This window comes from Arachis ipaensis, chromosome B01 (assembly GCF_000816755.2).
Source record: "Arachis ipaensis cultivar K30076 chromosome B01, Araip1.1, whole genome shotgun sequence".
NCBI classification, from domain to species: Eukaryota; Viridiplantae; Streptophyta; class Magnoliopsida; order Fabales; family Fabaceae; genus Arachis; species Arachis ipaensis.
The window spans coordinates 61,400,534-61,418,401 of NC_029785.2; the positions used below are offsets into that span (position 1 = coordinate 61,400,534).

At 35.6% G+C, this 17,868-nt stretch overlaps 2 protein-coding genes across 2 annotated transcripts; one reads left to right on the forward strand and one right to left on the reverse strand.

Moving 5' to 3' along the window:
* On the forward strand, positions 2,488–3,765 carry LOC107607389. Its single transcript, XM_016309353.1, has 3 exons — positions 2,488–2,569; positions 2,660–2,813; positions 2,925–3,765. Exons 1-3 carry the CDS (start codon positions 2,488–2,490, stop codon positions 3,763–3,765), a joined length of 1,077 nt encoding a protein of 358 aa, XP_016164839.1.
* Positions 11,526–13,707, reverse strand: LOC107630952 (probable pectate lyase 18). Its single transcript, XM_016334253.2, has 4 exons — positions 13,511–13,707; positions 12,585–13,331; positions 12,235–12,373; positions 11,526–12,089 (listed from the first exon to the last, which is right to left on the reverse strand). The coding sequence occupies exons 1-4, from the start codon at positions 13,624–13,626 to the stop codon at positions 11,868–11,870; spliced, it is 1,224 nt and encodes a 407-aa protein (XP_016189739.1). The 5' UTR covers positions 13,627–13,707; the 3' UTR covers positions 11,526–11,867.

A 17,868-nucleotide genomic window follows, 5' to 3' on the forward strand; every position in this document is an offset into this window, starting at 1 on the left:
TTAGCTTAGACTAGTGAGGGTGCTTATGATTTAAGTGTGAGAAAAGTGGGTTTCGAAATATTTGGTTTGAGAATTGGGTGTTATATATCTTTATGAAAATGTGAAAGAAATGTTTAGGACATGTTCATGCATTCAATAATTTAATCATATGCATTGAGAAAAACAAAAGAAAAAAAAAATATATATATATATATATATATAAAGAGAGAAAAAGAAAGAAAAAGAGCAAATAAGTAAAAGGGGACAAAATGCCCCAAAGTAAATGGTGAAAGCAATGCATATGTACTGTACTTGAAATTAGAATATATGAATATGTGGAAAACATGGTTAATGGATAGTTAGATGTGGTATTATGATTACATGGATTGTCTAAAGTTAGGTGGAAAGTTTAAGTTAATTAAGGATTTAGATTTTAGTCCACTTGGCCAAATACAATCCTACCTTGACCCTAACCCCATTACAACCCTTAGAAGACCTCTTGATATGTGTATCTGTGCATTAAATTTATGTTGATTGTTAGATGAAGAGCAAGCCTTAGAAAGCAAGGTTAGTGGAGAATTGAGAGAATCGAACCTTAAACACTTGAGTGATTAGAGTGTATACACTGCCAGTGAGGGTTCGATGCTCAATTCGAATCGAACCTTAAACACTTGAGTGATTAGAGTGTATACACTACCAGTGAGGGTTCGATGCTCAATCCCTTATTCCCTGCTTTCATGAGCTATCTTCTTACAAGTTTACTTGTACTTTATTTTGTATGATTTGAATTAGTGGAATCTTATTTATATTTGTCTTGGAGAACTTATTTTACTTTTAACCAAGTAGGTAGAAACATTCTGCATATAGTTGCATTCATACAGATAGGTTGCATTTCATACATTCTACCATTCCCCTTCACCTTTATAGTTTCTCTTGAGCTTAGCATGAGGACATGCTAATGTTTAAGTGTGGGGAGGTTGATAAACCACTATTTTATGGTTTATCTTGTGCTCAATTGAGTGGATTTTATTAACTCTTTACCCACTTATTCATACTATTTGCATGGTTTTACAACTCCTTCCTGATTTTGTGCTATGATTGAAAACATGCTTCTTTGATCTTATATTTGCTTATTATTAATCCTCTCTTATTACCATTAGATGCCTTGATATGTGTGTTAAGTGCTTTCAGAGATTATAGGGCAGGAATAGCTTGGAGGATGGAAAAGAAGCATGCAAAAGTGGAAGGAGTACAAGAAGTTGAAGAAACTGCAAAGCTATCAGTCTGACCTCTTCGCATTCAAACAGTCATAACTTGAGCTATAGAGGTCCAAACGACGCAGTTCCAGTTGCGTTGGAAAGCTAACGTCTGGGGCTTCGATTTGATATATAATATGCCATAGTTAATCTAAAGCTAGGCGACGCGACCGCGTGCTCTATGCGGACGCATCACAGTGACGGAAATTCAGCATGTTGAATTCGCAACCAGCGAATTCTGGGTTATTTCTGACCCAGTTCTCGGCCCAAAAAACACATATTAGAGGCTATAAAGTGGAGGAATGCATCCATTCATAATCAGACTCTCATATTCACAATTTTAGGAGTAGATGTAGTTTTTAGAGAGAGAGGTTCTCTCCTCTCTCTTAGGATTAGGATTTAGGATTTCTCTTAGTTTTAGGAGCGATTCTCAATCACAAGTTCTTTATTTTTATTTATTTTTCCAATTTAATTTATGAACTTTTCCATGTTATGATTTGAATATTTTATTTAATATAATTTGAGGTATTTCAGACTTATGATTGCTCTCTTTAATTTATTAATGCTCTGTGTTTATCCAAGTTATTTTCATTCAAGTAGACTTTCTTCCCTTTTGGCTTTGGTTGAATCATTGGAAACACTTGAGTTATCAAACTCACTGTTGATTGAAAATTGGAATTCTTCAAGAATTAATTCGAGTTCCAATAACTCTAGCCTTTTCCAAGGAAAGACTAAGACCTGAGGAATAAAAATTAATTCATCCACTTAACTTACCTTCATAGTTAGAGGTCAACAAAGTGGGAAAAAAATCTAATTCTCATTACAATTGATAAGGATAACCAGGATAGGACTTCCTGTTTTTATACCTTGCCAAGAGTTTATTTTATAGTTATTTATTTATTTTATTCTTCTTATGCAACATACTGCTCCCTAATTTCTAAAACCCCTAATTTACAAACTCATAACCAATAATAAGAACATACCTCCCTGCAACTCCTTGAGAAGACGACCCGAGGTTTAAATACTCGGTTATCAATTTTAAAAGGGGTTTGTTACTTGTGACAACCAAAACGTTTGTATGAAAGGACTTTTGAAGGTTTAGAAACTATACTTGCAACGAGGATTTATCCGCAAATTTCTAGACCACGCAAAAGTTCTCTCATCACCCCTTCTCAAGTTCAACTAGAACCATCAATTGGTATCCAGAGCCTGGTCTCAAGAAGGCAAGCTTCACAGCTTGGAGTAAAGATCCATGGCCTACAACATGAATCCCAACATCGTGGCTTTCACTCTCACTGAAGGGCAGTCTAATAATAGACCTCCCTACTTCAATGGTAGCAACTATTCTTACTGGAAAGAAAGAATGAGTATCTTCGTGCAGTCAATCGACTACAACATCTGAAAGATCATTCTCAATGGACCAGACATTCCCACCAAACAGAATGCTGATGGAGAAGTAGTGACAAAGGAAGACAGTAAATGGACATATGAAGAAAAGGAGAAAGTTGAACTCAATGCCAAGGCAATCAACCTGATGCACTGTGCAATCAGTTTTGAAGAGTTCAGAAAAGTGTCAAGGTGCAAAATGGCTAAAAAAATCTAGGATAAGCTCAGACTCACTCATGAAGGCACTAAGCAAGTGAGGGAGACCAGAATTGACATGCTGATGAAGGAGTATGAAATGTTCAGTATGAAGGAGGATGAGAGCATCGATCAAATGTTCGAAAGGTTCTCAATAATCATCAACAATCTGGACACCATGGGAAGAAACTACTCTGAAGAAACCTTAGTAAGGAAGATTCTGAGAAGTCTTACTAAGAAATGGGAAGTAAAAAGCACAGCCATCTCTGAAAGGAATGATTTAATCAAAATCACCTATGATGAGCTGAGAGGCAAGCTGCTGGCTTATGAAACCACTCATATGTCTCAAAACAAAGATGACAAAAAGAAAAGTATAGCACTAAAATCAAGAATGACAGCCCAAGGAGAAGAATCTGATGACAGTTTCTCAGATGAAGAAATGGTGCTCTTTGCAAGAAAAATGAGAAGACTACTGATATACAAAAGCAAAGGCAAAGGAAGCTCTTCATCCAAAGATGTCAAGAAAGATCAAGTCAAGTTCACATGCCATCACTGCAAGGAACCTGGTCACTTCAAGTCAGATTGCCCTCAACTTAAGAAAGGCGAAAAATCCAAGAAAGACAAAAAGAAGGTGATGATGGCAACATGGGAGGACTTGGAGAACGACACCAGATCAGAGAGCTCAGACCAAGAAGCTCAACTATGTCTGATGGCAGATCATAATGATGAAGATGAGGTAGATCTTTCTGACTTATCTATTGATGAACTGCACTATATTATCAAAGACATCTCTGTGAAATCTAAGAAACTCTTGGATAAGTATGCAAAATGTAAGAAAGAAAATGAGGCATTGAGGACAGAAAATGATCTTCTTTTGAAAAAGGTTAAGGCTAATGAAACTGGTAATGAAAAGTTTTTAAAAGAAGAAAATAGTGCCTTGCGAGCTTAATTAGAAAAATTCAAACTCAAGCATGAAGTTACTGCTTCCACTGATTTGATTTCTGAAAACAAAAATCTGAATGAACAAATAAAAAATTTGAATGAAGACTTAGCAAAGTTTGTTCAAGGTTCTCAAAATCTGAACAAACTGCTTGCTTGTCAAAGGTTTGGGTCTGAAAAATCTGGACTTGGATTCAAAGAAGAAAATAAATCTGCTTTCAAACTAAACTTTCAAAAACCTGAATCCTCCTCTTCCAAGTTTTTCAAACCAAAGGGATTTAGCAAACCTCAGAAATCAGTGGGCAAGAATCATTGCTACAAGTTCAATAGAAATGGTCATGATCCTCCTCAATGTTTCATCTTTCTTAAGTCTTTTGATAATGATAGTAAATTATATAAAGTTGTTTATGATTTTAATGCTCTTGGGCAACCAAGAAGATTTCACATCAAAGGATCCAAATAGATTTGGATACCTAAGGTTAGTTGAAGAACATGCAGGTTTGCCTTACATCCAAGAAGAAAATGGACATGTGGTATCTTGATAGTGGATGTTCAAGGCATATGACCGGAAGGGATACTTTCTTCATTAAACTCAACAAGTATAATGGAGGATTTGTCACTTTCGGAGATAATGGTAAAGGTAAAATAATTGCCATTGGTAAGGTTGGCAAAGATTTTTCTACTTGTATTGATAGTGTCTTTCTAGTTGATGGGTTAAAGCATAATCTATTGAGCATAAGTCAATTATGTGACCTTGGATATGCTGTAACCTTTAGAAAATCTGATTGTAGAGTCATAAATGAGAAAACAGGGGCTGTTTTGTTTGTTGCCAAAAGAAGTGACAATGTTTATGGTATTAGTCTAGATGATCTAAAAGTTCAAAATGTAACTTGTTTCTCTTCAATGGAGTCTGAAAAATGGATGTGGCATAAGAGGTTAGGACATGCAAGCATGTTCCAAATCTCTAAGCTTGTAAAGAGAGGCTTAGTTAGAGGTCTTCCTAATATAAAAATTGATAAGGACATCATTTGTGATGCTTGTCAAATGGGAAAACAAATTAAAACCTCTTTCAAATCCAAGGAAGATGTCTCTACTAAGAAATCATTGGAGTTGTTGCATCTTGATCTGTTTGGACCAACTATAACTCAAAGTCTTGGAGGAAAGAGTTATGGCATGGTAATTATGGATGACTATACTAGATTTGGCTGGGTGTTCTTTCTTGCTCATAAACATGAAGCTTTTTCTGTTTTTGAGAAATTCAGCAAAAAGATTCAAAATGAAAAAAGTTCAAAAATTGTTTCAATTAGAAGTGATCATGGTAAAGAATTTGAAAATCAATACTTTGAATCTTTTTGTGATGAACAAGGCATATCACATAACTTCTCTTATCCAAGAACACCTCAACAAAATGGTATTGTAGAAAGAAGAAATAGAAGTTTACAAGAAATGGCTAGAGCTATGTTATGTGAATATGAAATACTGAAGCTGTGAATACAGCTTGCTATATTTTAAATAGAACCATTATTAGGAAGTTTTTGAAGAAAACTCCATATGAACTTTGGAAAGGGCATCCTCCCAATCTTAATTATTTTCATGTGTTTGACTGCAAGTGTTTCATTTTGAATATCAAAGAAAATTTAGGAAAATTTGATCCTAAAACACATGAAGGCATTTTTCTGGGTTATTCCACAAATAGCAAGGCCTGTAGAGTTTATAACAAAAATTCCAAAACTGTTGAAGAAACCATGCATGTCACATTCTGTAAGTCTAACAATGTTCCTAGTATTTGCATTGATGATATTCCAGGTTTTGAAGTTGAATTACCAAAGAACTCTGAACCAGTTCCACAAAATCCAAGTTCTCATGAAGTTGCACCTGTTAGCTGCGAAAATTCTAATTCTGCAGGAGACAATTTGGAATTATCTCCTGTTGCTATTGAAAACACTGATGCAAAGACCATTGTTGATCAAGAGGAACCTGAATCTTCAACTCAAATCAAAAGGCCCAGGGAATGGAAGTTCCTGAAAAATTATCCTGAGAAATTTATAATTGGTGATCCCTCCAAAAGCATTTCAACAAGGTCATCGTTGAGAAGAGCTGAATCCAACAACTTAGCTCTTTTATCAAAGATTGAACCTCAAAACATCCAAGAAGCTCTTGTTGATCCATCATGGGTGTTAGCTATGAAGGAGAAATTGCAGCAATTTGAGAAGAATCAGATTTTGCTGGGGATAGGATTGATAGAAGAAGCACAAGTGGCATGTGCTGCTTTCTTGGAAAATCTCTCATTGTTTGGTCTAGCAAAAAGCAAGTTACAGTGGCACTTTCAACAGCCGAAGCTGAGTATATTGCAGCCTCCTCTTGTTGTTCTCAATTATTATGGCTGAAAATTCAACTAGCTGACTATAAACCATTCCATTATTTTGTAACAACATGAGTGCTATTAATATTTCCAAAAACCATGTTTTGCACTCAATAACGAAGCACATTGAAGTTCGATTTCATTCTATAAGAGAACATGTGCAAAATAGAAATTTAAATATTTAGTTTGTTAACTCTAAAGGTCAGCTAGCTGATATTTTCACCAAACCATTGATAGAGGAGAGGTTCTGCAAGTTACGAACTGAACTGGGCATTCTTGCTTCATCTTTGTTTTCTTAATGATTCTGATCATGAGATCTTTTATGTTTTGTCTCATAAATTGCGGTGAGATTTTTTTTTTTTTTGGCAGATGATGAGTATACTTCATTAATTCACTATGAAGCTACTGGATTCAAATCTGATCATAATGAATGATGGACGTCAAGTGCTGAAGCAGTCTCTGCACCTATGGGCTTTTCTTTATTGAAAACTTTGGGGCTTTTTCAATTTTTAAAAAAAAAATTTATGACTAAGCCTTCATGAAAAGTGGGCTTTTAAAATTTTTTTGGGCTTAAAGTCAATTTCAATTTTTTGAGACCATTGGACTTACTTCAATTTTTTTGGCAGTCTCAAAATTTTTGGCATTTGCACTTAATTTTATTTGGGCTTCATTTCAATTGCATCCTTTTATTACTTTCCATCCTTTGTCTGCTATTCATCCTTGTTTCCTACGTACGAAAGTTACAGCTGTAACTTTCAAAACGTTTTCAAAGTTTGGATTTTTATCTTTTCAAGGTGTAACCTTTACACTTCTCTAAGCCTATATTAACTTCCCACTACATGCATCCATTCACACTACTCTCTCCACTCTTTCATCTTCTCCAAACCAGTGCTCTATAAATATGGCACGAAAGAAAAGAGCTGCCTGCAGAGGCTCCCATAGTGGCACCCACGGTTCTGATCACATACACTCTTCTCCATCACAGTCTCCCTCTCACTCCTCACCTCCATCACCACACAACCATTCTCCTGATATGGCCCGCACTAAGACCACTGCTCGCCACCCTGGCGTTGCTCCTCGCCCTACACCTCCTCCTCCTCCAAACTCCTCTCAGCCTAGTTCATCCAAACCCAGTTCTTCAAGAGGAAAGAGTCCTCTTCACGAAGAAGAAGAGAACCCCCCCCACTCAGGCTCGCCATACTCGCGGTACAGTCATTGACTTTCATCTTCATCCTGTTGCTGAACCTAGACTCTCCAATTCTATTGCTTACAAGTCCTTTTATGTTGATTTTCTTGATGAGTCTTATGATCGTCGCCGCTTTCAATCTCTCATGAACTATCTGTTTTTCTGCAAAGATGTTTACAAACGTACTCTCTGTCCCGCTAAGCTTGTCAATCTAGACAAATTCTATAGGAAAGGTCTGAAATTTACCCCATTATTTTCATGTCAAGGTTGGACACTCATACTGTCCATCAAAGAGAAAATTTACCCTGATTTGGTAAAACAGTTCTATAGCAACATATCCTACAAAGAATGGAGAATCGCCTCTTTTGTTAAAGGCAAAGTGATCATTCTTGACAAATATCACCTAGGCAAAGCCTTAGATTACCAGGACCGAGGACCTGATGTCTACACCTCTGGTAAGTGGGACGACACGCTCAATGTCTCTTACTTTGATGCCCTAAGCACTGTCTGCATCAATATTCCTCTCCTTGAAGGTAACACTCCTACTCATAAGTCTCTTGGTCCAGTCCGTGCCTAGCTGCATCGGATTGTAAATCACATCATTTTACCTTAGAGCGGCTCTTTTCAACGCGTCTCATTTTGTGACACACTGGTTTTGTATGCACTTCTTTCAAAAATTCCTATCTCTTTTGCATACTTGCTTGTGAGACATATGCATGCTTGCATCAGTACCAAAAATACTTTACCCTATGGCATGCTTCTTACAGAAATTTTTCAATATTACAATGTTGATTTTGGGGCTGAAATTTCACAAGATTGTAACTCATATATCAAAGGAGGTGGTACAGTAAAGAAAACAACTCCCAGGCATTGCCGAACTGATGACAGCACTGATGTTTCCTCTGTTGATGAGGATCCTCTGATTCCTCCTTTCACCTTCACTACGATCAAGGTCATGACACGTATTCTGAAGAATGTACTTGAAGAGTTCATCAATTTGACAGACCTTTTTTTCACTCATGGTGCCGAGCGCAAAAGGAACCAAGTTTTGGAAGAAAATGCTCTCAAGAAGACCAAGGAAAGGATTCGGATTCTGAGAGACTTTGTGGAGGATGTCGAGGTTGGCCTCACAACTTCTAACAATGAGGGGGAGGACGATGGAACCTCTGATGAATCTAACTCTGATGCCTAACTCATTTTTTCTCATCTGTGATTAAGACTTTGTTTGCTTTTGAACTTGTTTATTTTTTGGATGACTGTAAAGACCTTAACTACTCTGCTACTTAAACTATATACACCAGACACTAACAGATTTTGTGCAGGTTTTTTCTTTCCTCCCTTGATGACAAAAGGGGGAGAAAAAAGGGAATATTAGCTTTGGCTTAGGGATTAATAGTGATAGTTAAGAACACTGATGCTTTGTGGTGCTAATTAACTTATTTTGTCCAGTGATGCGCATCATCCCTAGTGTTAATTGCTCTGTGTCATTATAGCTATGATATATTGCTTAGAAATATTTTTCTTGGCTGTTTTTAAGCTTTGTCCAGGTAAGCCATGATCAAGGGGGAGTAATGCTAGTATTGAGGGAGAGCAACTCACAATCCAAACATCATCAAAGGGAAGTGTTCTTAACTCATTCAAATTAGTTTTTAATTTTTCTATTTTATCATATTTGTCATCAAGGGGGAGATTGTTAAGTCTAGTTTGATTTTGGGTGTATAATGATGACAAACATTCAATTAGGTTGAAAGCCCAATATTATTTTATGAGAGTTTTTATTGTTGCAGGCCCAAGTTTATGCTGCATCAGCCCATCACAGCAAATAGAAGAACAGCTCACATTGTTCCTTGGTGCTGTAAACAAGTTCAACAACTCCTCGTAGCACCATTCAGCAATTAAATGGCTGTGTGTTTGCAAAGAGAAAAAGGGTAGCTGGAAGAAAAAGGGTGAAACAACACACCAAGGACAGCTAGTACACTTCCACCTCTCCAAGGATAAACAGTAAAGCAAATTTCAGTAATGAGAGAGCAAAACACAAACTTGCCAAGCAGCAGAGGTAGTGGTGAAGCTCCTCGTATAGCAGAGATCATGGAGCAGGATGATAAAGGACAGCATGCCAAGGAAGATAGCCAAGCAAAGGACAGTAGAGGTAGTGGTCGAGCTCCTCACCCAGCAGGGGTAGTGGAGCATGATGAAGAAGGACAGCTTGCTAGCTGTAACAGCTCCAACGGGCAGCAAGGACAAGCAAAAGGAAGGAGCAACAATGAATCCCAGTTTAAGATATATAAGAAACTTCACTCCATCATTTAAAAGTAAGAAAAAGAGAGCACACATTCAGAGCACCATCTCAAACATTGAGCTGGAATCTTTTTCTTCTACTCAAGCTTAATTTCTGATTTTTTTGTTATGGTTGTCTTGTGTCATTTTCTGTTTTGAAAAGGCAAATATTGAGAGGTTGAAAAGCCAAGAGAGAAAAGGCATGAGTGATGCAGAATAGCCACTAATTTCTGATGTATTGAGTTGATGAACTAGGATTAGTTCTCCTTATCAAGTTGGGTTAGCACTTGAAAAAATTGAATCTGTGTAAATTCTCCTTCCTAGTTGGGTCAACACTATGGGAAGCTAAGCTTTGGTGTTGAAAGCTTAGGGGTTATATACTAGTTGAATTAGGGAAAAATTCAATAGTATTGGTGTATGTAATCTGTGAATGATTAGTAAAAATTCCACCATGGTTTGTGGTGGAGATTGGACGTAGGATTCATTGCACAAAGAATCTGAACCAGGATACATGCTGGTCTTCATCATCTCTTCCCTGCTCTTTATATGTTCTGTGTATGAGATAATTTCAAATAATCTCCTGCAACTCGAGCTACTGCTAAAACAGAGTTTGAAGCTCTAAGTTTTAAGCCAACTTGATTCAACTACCCTCCCTCCTTCTCAAGTTCAACTAGAACCATCAGCGACGATTCTGCCTCAGCCCTCAAATGCGGGAAGACGAAAATTTTGCAGTGAGACCGTAAGAGGGATAGACAGTGACGGTAGGATGGGAGAAGTGTGGCGGTGAGAAAAAAACCAAAAAAGAACCGTTTATGACTAAAGAAAAAGAATCGTTAAATATGAACCGAATTTTGATTTGATCAATGTTATATGTTGATTATTAATTGGTAAAATTAATGTATATTTAAAAAAAGTTGTTTCTTATATCTTTATGTAAGTGACGCTCTTTAAATATAGAGACTAACTTAATTATTAAATGAAAGTTCAATAACTAAATTAAATTTTATCTCACATTGAATATGACTAATATCTTAATTTTACTTAATCATGAAATTAGATTGAGAAGCAAATTTAAAAGTTAGAGAAAAAGATAAATAGGTCATTGACCTTTTATTTTATGGACATTTAAGTTTTTAAAAAATTTGAAAATACATTTAAGTTTTTGACCTTTTCAAAATTTAGACATATCGATCCCGCATGTTCACTTGAGTATGTCAAACCCAACAGAAAAATCAAACGTGACTCCCGTTGTATTGACCTGGTTGATACGGATGCACACGTGAGAGAGTTTTTAAAATTAGACAAATTAGACTCAATGATCGATGTGTCCAGATTTTGAAGAGATCAGAAATTTAAATGTATTTTTAAAATTTTAGGAATTTAAATGTCTACATACCAGAAAATCAGAGAAATCGATTTATTCTTTTCTCTAAAAGTTAAATAACACATCAAGCAAAGAGATTATATAAGGTTAGGATTAATTAAATCCCATCTATGGGCACTTCTTATGCAAATTAAGCACGGATAAAGTAATTAATTAAGGAAATGAAGTGGCTGTTCCAAAGTTCAAACCTTTTAGGCTTTTACTCCTTGCAGAGTGCAGCTTCTGTCTTTTGTCAGCTTAGTCGTTAACAGTTGTTTCGGTTGTTCAACTTTTTCAAATCCTTGATTGGTGGACAGAAAGATTTTCTTTTTGCTTCTCGATTCGATTCCATTTATTGCACTTTTTCTTATGCCTATGCTTCTGGTCAACACTCTCTGCCCTCTCCCCTCTGCACCCATGTGTCGGTCACAGACCCACAAAAAAAAGTACTATATATTAAAAAATAACATAATATTTGTGTGAACTTATTTTTTATATTTATTTAAATTTTATTATTCTATTATTAATTTATTATCCAATAAATTTGTTAATAGTTATGCTGAGAAAATGAATTTCAACAAAGAAATTAAGCAACACTATATAATTTTGTATATATTACATATCAACTCTTCTGTACTTGTTTTCTCTTAGACCATTGACATTGACCAACATATTCGGTTCTAAGAGATTAACTGTCAGTGGTTGTACAAGTAGAGAGCAAAACATCACAAACAAAATACAAATAGTAGAAATAATCCCCAAAAGAATGGAGGAAGAGAATCCTAGGAGACTTGAGTCCTAGCAATTAACAGAAATGACCATATAGTCTATATAAAATAAGGCCATTTTGTCTTTCACTTCCCTCCCTCTTTGATTAAATATTTGTTTTTTCACCCCTTTCTTAAGGTGTCATAATCATAAAAATCAGCAACGAGAACCCCTCTTACAAACGAGTGCACCTGCACCAGTTGTTATAGTGCCCACAAGAGTGGATGGTCTTGCACTCAAACTTGAAGCCCTTGCATAACTTGAAGAGGCTCCAGCCCCAGATGCAGTGAAAAATGCACCATTTACCAATAAGTCCCCTTCTGACCTCCAATTCCAACCCCTCCATTCACTCTCTGGTGCATCCTCATGCTTTGTCACCTATTCCCAAATTTAAAATTCACATTATTAAAAAAATTACATTTTCTTTAAAGAACTATTTCTATGAAAATATTTTTATATAAAAATAACATTATAAAAACATTATTATACTAATAAAAAAAAAAAGAAAGTATATATAGTATACCTCTTTGCTGAACCTGTCATTTGGTGCTACAAATCTGTTGCCTTGGCTATTGATGGTTGGGTTGGCACTTCCACCAATGGCATACATTTCCCAGTGTGTGTAGTCATTGTTCACCACATGGAAATACCCATGCCTACACCTACACGCACAATACAATACCACCGATTTTCAAAATCTCACTACTATCTACCACCAAGGACCCCACATAGTAAAAGCTACTTTAGTTTTCAAGACTCAAGAAAAAAAAAATATTGACAAAAAGCAACAACATGCATTTATTTCTATCATTTTCACTGCTTCCCCCACTGAATCAATTTCGTTTCTTTCCATCAAACTAAAATTAAATTTACCTTGGCATTCTCTGAACAAGGCCTTCACCGAAGTGGTTAAAAGCAATAGTAACCTGCATATTCTTGTCTTGTGTATATGTATCACTATGACCCAACAACATAACCTTATCATGGTGCGTCATGTAATTGTTAGAAATTGTAATTGCGGTGGAGCCGTGAATGGCATCAATCAAACCGTCCCTGCAGTTAGACAAGGAGCAATGATCAACCCACACGTGGCTCCCGCCAAATATGGAGACCCCATCACCGTCCGATAGAGTCCTCCACCCGTAGTGCCGTGGGGAGTCACGCACCATAGCATTCCCACCTTGCTTACAATCATGTATGTGAATACCATGTATTATAACGTTATTCACATACTGAATTGTTATGCATGGTCCACCAGCAATGTGCACGCTAGCACCTCTCCCATCTATGGTCTTGAAGGAGTTCATTATAAGTTCTTCCTTCAACTGAATCACCATGTCCCTTGCGAATATGATCCATAAGGGCTCGTCCTGAATCACTGCATAGCGAAGCGTCCCCGGCTTCGGGTTCACTGGGTTGTCGTCAGCAGAATCAGTCACCACGTAGATTTTTCCGTCCCTTCCGCCAATGGCGTTCTTCCCGAAGCCGATAGCGCAGTCTGCAAGCCTCTGTCTGTTCTTCTCCCAATTCGGATCACACCTCCAACAGTCGTCGATTGGGTTACCTGTCCCGCAAGACAAGTACCCCAAGTTCCTCCTAGCAACAGACGCATTGATTTGCCTGCACCCCACATTGTAAAAAATATTAAATTTAGTCACTCAATGCAAATATATGATAAAATATAAAATAAATTTTATAATCCATAAACATAAAATAACTGATTTAGCTACTAAATTTTTGAATGGTAATAGCATTAATAACAAAGACATTGAATGCATGTTAGAGTGTTTTAATTATACCTGGTCACTTCTTGAGCTACCAATTCAGGGTCTTGGACAGGGGAAGAGGAAATGAGGGCCGGGGAGAGGAGAGAGAAGAGAAAGAGAAAGAGAAAGAGAAGGGAAGTGGTTGTCATGTTTGGAAGTTGTTAATTAGTATTTTTGAGAAGGGGATGAGAGAGGGAAGTGTTAAGTGTACGAAGAATGAGAGGGGGAGTAATGGGTATATAAAGGGGATTAAAGCCGGGTGGAATGGCGTGATTAAACTGAACATGTAGGTCCCATGCATGGACCAGTGTGCTTCTTCCTGATTTCTCGTTTCAGCAACGTAACCAAGCCCCTCCCTCCCTCAAACATTGATTCTAAGGAATCCAATTCAACTCTTGTGTGCACAGTCACGTTTCATCTCAACCGCTCAATCTTGTATTCAAAACTTTTATTTCATCTTAGTCGTTAGCATTCTAAATAAAGACCAAAAGAAAAATAAAAGTGTGCTTGTTTAAAGTGAAAATTTCTTTAAATAAATGAATAGTAAATGATATTTTTGTTTGAAAAATAAAGTGTTTTTTTACCATTCAAAAAAGGAGTATTTACTTAAATAAAGGTTAACAAGAAAAATTGGTGTTGGTCTTCACCTAATTTGGTTGCATATATAACCATATATACTAGTATACTACTGCCGTATGCAAGATTCTACAACTTGTCTCTCTTGGTAGTTTAACATTATTGGCATCATGGTATGCAGTTTCCCCTCACAAACACATGGTTCAAGTGAATTCTCACGCTGGAACACACTCAATTCGCTTAAATTGTGGTAATGCGTGGATTACATAGAAATAAATCTACAACTACATATGCCTTTACTACCATCGTCATGGTGAATTATGAGTCATATCTCAACAAAGCAAATATCCGCATTTAGTATTCCCTATCGTGTTTTCAACAGAATTATATACAAACTTGGATGAAATCTTACATCATCTTGTGTAATAATAAAATCCAACAAGAAAATATGTAAGAGTTCATGCCAATTGACTATGATGTTTAATTGGTTGAACAATATTCTAATATTCCATATATACTTCCCAATCTACATTATTTATCGCTAAGAATAATAAAATAATAACACATTAAGTAGGGCAACTATCGCGGAAGAAGAGAGCAATGGATTATGGTGGTTAATTAATTAATTAATTAATTGCTCTAATCAATGAGCTATAGTGAAAGTAAAACCCTCATCAACGCCGGGATCACGTAACTACGCAAAATATGGCAATTAGGTTAATTAATTATTTAATTCAGCTCAATATTGGACCGTGAAATTAAACCCCTCGATATGCCATTATTTGATACATCTTGATTTTGTTATGGACAGCAAAATCCTTATACTTTGACTTTGTTTAATTTGTTATACGTAAATCGCCGAGGGGTAGATTTAAGCAAGGGATTGACATATTTGCTAAGATGGGTCCATCTCTTTACTTTATAGCTAGCTCAACAGGCATCTTATTGGAATTTCTATAGCTTCATGTCCATGTCCATATCCATGTCTCAATTGCTATCATGCAATATTGGAGAAGCCACTTCATGAAATAAAATCACAAAGTAGGACAATGGGAATTGTAGAGGAAGAGGAATGTGAAAAATAGATAGGCCGGCTGCTATTATTGTTTTATTAGGTAAATTAAAGTTTAGGGATTTAGATAATTAAAGTTTAGGGCACTATTATTGTTTTATATAGTGCGAATTATTGTTACTTGTATATTAAAATAGGTGAAGACTCATATAATTATTTTTATGTAAAATTGATAATTAATAACGATAAGACGATGATAATTTAATTTAATTTATCAAATTATCTAATAATTCTTAAATATTAACCTCATGTAAATAACTGTAGGTGAATTTTTATTATTAAAATATTTAATTTATGATTTTTTTAGTTATTCTTTTTAGAAAAAATCTAGGAGTCAACAACTTTTGTGTTTTGTGGCCAGCACTTAACTATTAAAAGAAAAGTGAGTGATTTTCTACCATTAGATATAATTTTACACCATTAAAAAGATTATTAATGATGGTCAATTGTATAGTTACTGGCTCCTAGCATTTCTCTTCTTTGTATTGTTTGAAGACAATTAACTGGTAACGATATTATGTACACAATCATATATTTCTATTTGTTGATATTATTACAAAAAAAATAATGCTTACATTATTCTTAATTCAAAACATTATTATTATTATTATTACACACCGACACAATATATAGAGCTTTAATCAGGTATGGATAACCCCCCCTATATCTATTTGTTTGTTATAGTTGTTATATATAGAAATCAGCTAATCACCTTCACCATTCATGCTTACCGTTAAGCGGTTAGGAAGATAGGGAGGTTCTCGTATAAAGGAGAACACTACTATTTAAGGTGTTTTCTATTTTAGTATAATTGTTGGAATATTATCATTTTTGTAATAAGGACACAAACTATACATTAATGAAGCATTTTCTCTCTTTGCTAGATAATAATCGCTAACTAGCTCAATCATGTATATATGGCTAGGATTTTATGGGTTTTTGTTTTGCTTGTGAGAGAGAGCAACTGAAGGTTTACGGATTTTTCTCATATAAAATAAAAAAAATTCTTATTTCCACCAAAAAAAATATTAATCCGACTTTAAACTTCGAAATCTTTTTTTTTTTTTCACGTCTGGGAAAAGTTCACCATTTTCCTCGTCGAATCTTGACGTTTTCACAAGATTCATCGCTCCGAGAGACGAATCTATATGTAGTTGTGTGGGATAATTGCTCCTATTGAACTTTTAAAAAACTAATAACAAGTATATATATGTGTAGATAATTACCCTAATTATAATAATTTATTTGTCCCCACACTTCAAAAAAAATTATATGTAAAAAATATTTATGTTATTAGATATTAATACAATAATAAAAATTATGGTATTATATAAATTCAAAACAAATATTAATAATAATCTAATTATTCATATAATTTTAGAAAAAATTCAGACACCAAAACAAAAAATAATAAAAATTCTAAATTAATTCATTCGAGTTATATTCCTTATAAATATTTTAGCTATTGAGTTATAATTTTTTTTGTATCATATAAAAAATAATCAATATAAATATAATTTGATAGATATTAGATGCTTGACTAGACGCAAGTATTAATAATAAACGTATTACTCATGCAATATTACTGAAATATTGAAATGAAAAAAATATTTTTAAATTACTATACTTTTAGATGTATTAATTACATTTATTTTATCAGAAACTTGATTAACTAATATACTTCAAGATTTAAATATCTAAATATATTAATATTAATATTTTTTATTATTTTGCTATATTATTTTGCTCTCACTTTTAAAATTTTCTGGATCCGTCACTGCCCGCTCCCTTTGGCGAACTTCATGTATTATATGAAGTTCGCCGTCCTCCTCGGCGAACTTCGAGGAGGTTTGCCCAAATATAAAACTCGTGGTCCATTACAAGAAAAATGTTGAGTAACGTTGAATTTATCATCGAAAAAATAAATAAACTCCGACGGTAATTAAGTTACCATTGGATTTACCGTCAGAAGAAATCGGACGGTATAAACCTCACCAGTAAATCCAATGGTAACTTAATTTACTTTTCTCCCATTCGATGCCTTGATATGTTTGTTTGAGTGATTTAAAATTTTTAAGGCAAGAATGGCTTGAAAGAAATGGAAAAAAAAAAGCATGCAAAGTGGAGAATTCATGAAGAAATGAGGATTTGCTGAATTCATGGCGACGCGTACGTGTGAGAGGGAAGTCTGTCAGGCAACGCGTACGCATGACTCACGCATACGCGTGACAAGCATTACGGGAGCCACGTTAGACTTTTTCGTTGGGTCTGACGGAGGCATTTGGACGGAGGAACTAATCCGTCCAACTTTTAAGGACGTCAGGGACTTAAAAGTATTTTTTAATGGTCAGGGACGAAAATGTCCGCGAAAAAAAAGGTTATGGACCTGTTTGTCCTTTTCTCATAATTCTAACTAAAACAAAATATGTATTAGCAATTTTAGCAAAAACTTGGAGTGGTGAGCAAAACGAGAGAGACAGGGGTCGAGCTAGAGTGGCCGAGAGTGAGAAGCAAGGAAGAAGGAGGGAGCTAGTTGTGGCAACACTTGGTAGGTGGTGGCAGCAGTGAGCTCGAGGGGGAGACAAGGGCTGGAGCTTCGGTGGTCTCTAGGACAGCGAGGGTGGTTCGGCCAGAGAAAGAGCAAGAGGAATGGGAAGAAGAATGAAAGAGGGCAATGTCGTAGCAGCTCTGTGGTTGTCGGCGGCAATAAAGAAGAAAGAATAGAGGTGGTGGAGGTGATGGT